The following is a 6,212-nucleotide window of genomic DNA, read 5'->3' as shown; positions in this document are numbered from 1 at the left end:
CGAAACTAGCGAGCTAACTTCCGCTAGCTTCCTGCTAACTTCTAACTCCGTTAAATGTAATAACTTTTGTTTTCATGGATGCCTGGAAGCTAAACTTCATAGTTACACCTGGTAAAGCAGCAATGCTGATCGTTTTATTAAAGATGAAAGAATTTAGACAGTTTTTAACTGTAGGTGATGCTGCAGTGTTCGTTTGCATACGGAGTTTAGGACCCAGATTACTCCCAGATTTAAGGGCATCTTAGTCCGACGGCCGCTTGCATGTTCTGCAAAAAATGTGCTTTGTGTATCTGACAGACAAACACCAAACCAGTTCCACATCACTGAAGTTGCACCATTTTTACAAACCAATTCTGGTTCATCTGTTTCACTCAACAATCGGCCATGTGCGTATGAAAACAAAGGCACTGCGCATGCGCGTTTTACTCATATTCTATCGCGATATTTCATTTTCCTATCGTTGCCTAACTTTATACCGGTATTATCGTGAACGGTATAATATGGCCCAGCCCTAATCCAGGTCATCGTAGTCTAAAGAGCTTGGAAAGAAAAGCGTCTGGACTTCTTTAAGTTGCTTGAAGACGTTTCACCTCTCATCAGAAAAGCTTCTTCAGTTCTAGGGTCAAATGGTGGAGAGTCCCAGATTAAAGCCCTGTGGGAGTTTCCTCCGAGAGGGACAAAGGACCCCCTTGTGATCCTCTACCTAATCACACCAGCCAAGGTCACAATCAGCCAGGGGTTTCGGGTGAGCTCATTGTGAAACCTGGCCCCACCCTATCATGTGATTTCCTGAGGTCAGATGGCCCAGGATGTGAGTGGGTGTTAAGGTGTCTGGGAAAGATCTCAAAACTGGATTATAGATGGCAGACAGTTGGTGTCGTAAACCCCGCCTTTGCTCAAAGATGGTCGCTCACAGTGGACATAAATGGCTTTTTCACTCCTCTTTCAAACCATCTGTCCTCTCTGTCCAAAATATGAACATTGGCGGCCTCGAAAGAGTGACCTTTGACCTTCAGATGCAGATGAACAGCTGAGTCTTGTCCCGTGGAGGTGGCTCTTCTATGTTGTGCCATGCGCTTATGAAGTGGCTGTTTGGTCTCTCCTATGTAGAGGTCTGGCATCATACACTACATTATTAAATTTATGTTTAGGAGTTTTGTCTTTCGGGTGAACCAGTTTGGGTCTGAGTGTGTTGCTGGGTCTGAAGTAATCTGGGATGTCGTACTTGGAGAAAACTCTCCTGAGTTTCTCTGATGCACCGGCTACGTAGGGGATGTTGTTGTGTCTGTCTTTCTTATCCTCCCTCGCTGGTGTCTGATCTTCTCTTCTCTGCATCTTTGCTGACTTGATAAAAGCCCAATTAGGATAACCGCGTTTCGCCATCTTACAATGCTGTGATTGCAGCCATTCCCCAACTCTCTGTGAGTGGTACTCATGGTTATTGATCAGTGGTTGTTGATCAATGGTCATGAGAATTTGCATAGTCATGATGAAGGAACTGACCTCCCAACCCATTGTTCCTTCAGTGGGCTGGTTTCAGTCATTATGCAAATGTACTGTTTATAAGATTGAAACCTGCAGTCCGCTGAGACTGAAGACGTCACCTGGATGGTGACGAAACGTTTCTCCCACTGAAAATGTCCAGATGAACAGCTTTTGGAGATTCATATATAGATACATATTATCAGAGTACCTGGGGTCTCTGATAAGAAAAACCCAGGTAGTGAGTTGTGGCTGAAATATTCAGTGTATTCATAGATACAAGATAATCATTAGGGGTAACACAGAGAGGCAACTGCTCCCAGTCACAGTGTTCAGCCAGGCTGCATGTGTGCCTGACTGTATTGGGAATGCATGCAAACATCATGCAAGCTGCACACAGGTCTGATGTGACGGTGCCAGGCTGTGCAGCATTCTGCTGCCCTCATTACAAAAACACAGCATCCAGTAAATAATCGAATACTAGCAACTCTGTAGTGAACACTTTCAGCCACTTCAGGAAACGGGAACGACGCACCAGTTGCAGATTATGTCATGATGTCATCTTCACTGCACATGTAAGACCTGTGCACATACAGTGTGCTGAGTCACAACAACTGAACGTTTTCACTGCAGACACGTGAAATGGTTAAAATAGTGCAAGTAATGATGTCATGGCTCAGTTCTGCTAAAAAGAAGTACATTGATTTTGTTTATTTGTCATTGTTCATGTGTAATGTTGGGGTAGTGCACACTTATCTGAAATATGGTCAGAGACTGTATAATGTATGTACAGGCAACCCATGGGAACTACGAGCTCAGAACAGCAGGAATGACGGTAACAGTAAAACACACCACATTACTGCATTACTCACACGTCAGAACTAGCAAGAGACATGCATAAAATGAAGTATCAGTGTTATATTTTATGTTAAATGGTTATATATTTATCTCTTTATCAGCACTTTATTTTTAAGATTGCTTTGTTGTCTGTTACTATGACAACGCCCTGCAATAAATAAAGTTTCTCTGATTCTGATTCAACTTTATTTCGAGAGGCAGCGGCGTGTTGTCTGTCCAAACATGAACTTCTGCCAAACAAATGTTACATATAAAGTCATTTAAAGGACAAAGGAGAAGCGATTTACTGATTTAGCCTCGTCTGGATGAAACTGTTGCATTTTACAGTATTAATAGTGACTGAAATCAGAGGAAAGGAGGCGCGTTGGTGTAATCCATCATTCTAACTTTTATGCATTTCTTAGGCACACATAACTTGTTTTTACGTCACCTTCAGGTGTCCCAGGACCTGCCCTTCCTTCACCCCAGTGAGACCAGTGTCCTCAACAGACTCTGTAAACTGGGCTCAGATTATATACGCTTTACAGAGTTTATAGAACAACACACGGGACATGTTCATCCACAAGTGAGTCCTAAGACATTTATACGTGATGATTTTTTTTCTTTTTGACTGCGTCTTAGACACAGTCTCATTGTTCAGTAATACGTCCCTGCTGTGCAGGAGCATCACAGCAGCCAGCCCAGCCAGACCGGGCTTCATGGGATTTACCTGCGGGCTTTCTGCACGGGGCTGGACTCCATGCTGCAGCCCTACAGGCAGGCCCTGCTGGACCTCGAACAAGAGGTAAAGTCAGGAAAGAGCCAAGAACAGCACCGCGTGTGAGACGAGGCTCATTTCACTCTCTTGTTTGTTTCAGTTCCTCGGAGATCCACATCTGACGATATCCCATGTTAACTACAAGCTTGATCAGGTAAAGACTAAAAAACACATGAAGATTTTCTTCTTAACTAAAATCTAATGCTGACTTGGTTTGTGTTTGTTTAGTTCCAGTTGCTGTTTCCATCTGTGATGGTGGTGGTCGAGACGATAAAGTCACAGAAGGTAAAGCAGAGACACATCATTACTGAATAAAGGAGAGACAGCAGCACTTCTCCAGCATCTGTTGTTCACTGAAAGTCAAAGAAATGAATACTCTTCTCTCTCTGTTTAGTAATGTAGCCTACCAGCATGTTTCCTATGGTATGGTCCATAATAGAATAGATAAATGTGTTGTTATCGTCATGAAAATGGACCTTCAGATGAGCGCTTGGTCATCGTACAGTGAGATGCTCTGTAATGCATCAGGAGGGCCTGGCGTGTTGTAAATACCTCGTGTGTCTGCTGAATTAGATCCACGGCTGCCAGATCCTGGAGACGGTGTACAAGCACAGCTGTGGGGGGCTACCTCCGGTACGCATGGCCTTGGAAAAGTAAGTCTATGTTTATCACAGTTTTAGCGTTGGCGTAATAATACATACGTTATCCTGCCACAGAGACTGTGTGTAACCCTGTGTGGGTGTTTCCTTCATGAGCTAAACATAAACTCATTTATCCCAGCGAGCTATTCAAATTCATTGATGCTCATTCCTCGTGACCTCGACCCGTGCTTTGATTGCTTATTCATGTGAGAGTTTGTCACCGCTCCAAACTACAAAGGACAAAGCACGTGAACTTCATTAACCCGTGGACTGTTTTTAATGCCTAGTTGTGGTGTTGATTGTATTATGGTGCCACGCTTTGAAGGGTTTTCTACAGTGAGTTCAGTACTTCCTCTAATAATCGTTCGTTTTGAAGGTTCATGTGTGCAACAGTAGAGCTGATGTTAAAGACAGATTCAAGTTCCTGAAAGCTGAAGCAGAAGTGCTTTGGATCACCTTCATAAACACTTCACTGGTTACTTTATGGTCTCAATCACCAGCTTCAGGTTTGTTTAGCAGGATTCTGTGAATCATGTCCTCACGTACACTAAACATGTTACACTTTAAGGCGTGGCTGCTGTCTGCACATTCTTCTCTTTCTCAGTCAAATTTAGTTTTATTTATATAGCACCAACGCCTCAGGTGCTTTATACTGTAAGGTAGAGAAACTCTGACAATCATATGACCCCCTATGAGCAAGCACTTTGGCGACAGTGGAAAAGAAAAACTCCCTTTTAACAGGAGGAAATCTGCAGCAGAAGCAGGCTCAGGGAGACCAAAGACACACAGAGATGAACACTAACACACAGTGTGAGGATAGAACTGGACGTGGTGTAGTTGTCCATTGCTGCTGTTTCTAAAATAACGTTTTGTGGATGTGCATAAATGTGCATTGTCTTGCATGACAGCACGTGCCATAGAATCAGTAGGATGTTTATACTTTCTTATCATTGAACACTGATATCAGCTATCCTTTTGTTTTTTTTGAATGTGCAGGATTTTGGCCGTGTGCCACGGTGTGATGTACAAGCAGCTGGCAGCTTGGATGCTGCACGGGCTGCTGCTGGACCAAAGCGAGGAGTTTTTTGTGAAGCAGGGTCCCAGTGCTGGAGGAGCTGCTGCCAACCAAGAGGAGGAAGAAGAAGACCTGGGACTCGGAGGCTTGAGCGGGAAGCAGCTCCGAGAATTACAGGACCTGGTGAGTGGCACGCACGGACGTGCATCCAGCGCTGAACTGCGAGTGTCTTTTAATGTCGGTGTGCGCTGTTGTGCAGAGGCTCATCGAGGAGGAGAACATGCTGGCTCCATCTCTGCAGCAGTTCTCCCTGCGCACAGAGATGCTGCCTTCTTACATCCCCATCCGAGTGGCCGAGAAAATCCTCTTTGTGGGAGAATCTGTCCAGATGTTTGAAAACCACAACCACAGCCCATCCAGAGCTGGTACTGGGAGCTTCTGTTGTAACCTATTGGAGTGGGACCTCTTCTTTTTGTGTGTCTGGAACAACCCAACATGTTTCCTTTGTATTTTCAGGCTCTATACTGAAACACCAGGAAGACATGTTTGCTGCTGAGCTGCATCGACTCAAACAGCAGACGCTTTTCAGCCTGGTGGATTTTGAGAATTTGATCGATCGCATAAGGAGCACAGTGGCAGAGGTGAGCTCATCAGGGACAGCATCATTTTTAGCATTAAAGAAGGAAAACTAGCGAGCTGCTTTTACAAAGCCCTCATGCTGTCTTACTGATTTGCAGCACCTCTGGACTCTAATGGTGGAAGAGGCAGATCTGCTTGAGCAGCTCAAGGTTTGTCCTCATCGCCCTTGGTTCTGCATCATAAATCAGCGTGAAATGAACCGTGCTGATGTTTGTGTTTTCTTTGTTCCCAGATCATTAAGGACTTCTACCTCCTGGGTCGCGGAGAGCTCTACCAGGTTTTTATTGACCTGGCGCAGCACATGCTGAAGACTCCTCCGACGGCTGTCACCGAGCACGGTAAATATTCTCAAACAGCTTCCCCTCTCTGCTTATTTGTTCACAGGTAAGTTACACAGTTAAACACAGTATGCAGCTGTTTGTCATGATGTGTTCACGTCTTTCGTGCCGTGCTGCATGCCAAAAAAAAAGAAGAAAAATCTTAATGATAAAACAAAACATTTGCAAGAAACAGACACATGACTTGAAATGTGTGCAGGTTCTGTGTCTCTGCTCATAAAGCAGCATTAAGGTAAAAGCACACTCAAGGTCAAAGCTCTTGCAGCGTCATATCATGTGATTTCTTTTGCACAGATGTAAACGTAGCCTTCCAGCAGGCAGCTCATAAGGTGCTGCTGGACGATGACAACCTCCTGCCTCTGCTGCACCTCACCGTGGACTACCAGGGCAAAGACGGCAAAGGTGGGCTCACTGGGTCACAGTGCAACCTTTGTTTAGGAGCCCCACTCCTGATGTCGTAAAACTCGGCCTGTGGCGGGTGG

At 44.8% G+C, this 6,212-nt stretch overlaps 1 protein-coding gene across 1 annotated transcript in view; it reads left to right on the top strand.

Moving 5' to 3' along the window:
* tubgcp4 (tubulin gamma complex component 4) overlaps positions 1-6,212 on the top strand; it is a 10,599-nt gene that overhangs the window by 1,337 nt on the left and 3,050 nt on the right. The window contains exons 2-12 of the mRNA XM_005746674.2: positions 2,777-2,905; positions 3,002-3,124; positions 3,198-3,251; positions 3,326-3,382; positions 3,671-3,750; positions 4,735-4,936; positions 5,013-5,178; positions 5,270-5,394; positions 5,491-5,541; positions 5,625-5,730; positions 6,025-6,132. Of these exons, the coding sequence (XP_005746731.1) occupies positions 2,777-2,905; positions 3,002-3,124; positions 3,198-3,251; positions 3,326-3,382; positions 3,671-3,750; positions 4,735-4,936; positions 5,013-5,178; positions 5,270-5,394; positions 5,491-5,541; positions 5,625-5,730; positions 6,025-6,132 (1,201 nt within the window). The remainder of the gene's footprint in view (positions 1-2,776; positions 2,906-3,001; positions 3,125-3,197; positions 3,252-3,325; positions 3,383-3,670; positions 3,751-4,734; positions 4,937-5,012; positions 5,179-5,269; positions 5,395-5,490; positions 5,542-5,624; positions 5,731-6,024; positions 6,133-6,212) is intronic.

This window comes from Pundamilia nyererei, unplaced genomic scaffold (genome assembly GCF_000239375.1).
Source record: "Pundamilia nyererei isolate P.nyererei 1_Seehausen unplaced genomic scaffold, PunNye1.0 scaffold00181, whole genome shotgun sequence".
Classification (NCBI taxonomy): Eukaryota; Metazoa; Chordata; class Actinopteri; order Cichliformes; family Cichlidae; genus Pundamilia; species Pundamilia nyererei.
Note: the sequence above shows the minus strand (reverse complement) of the source record. Positions and strands in the feature narration are given on the sequence as shown.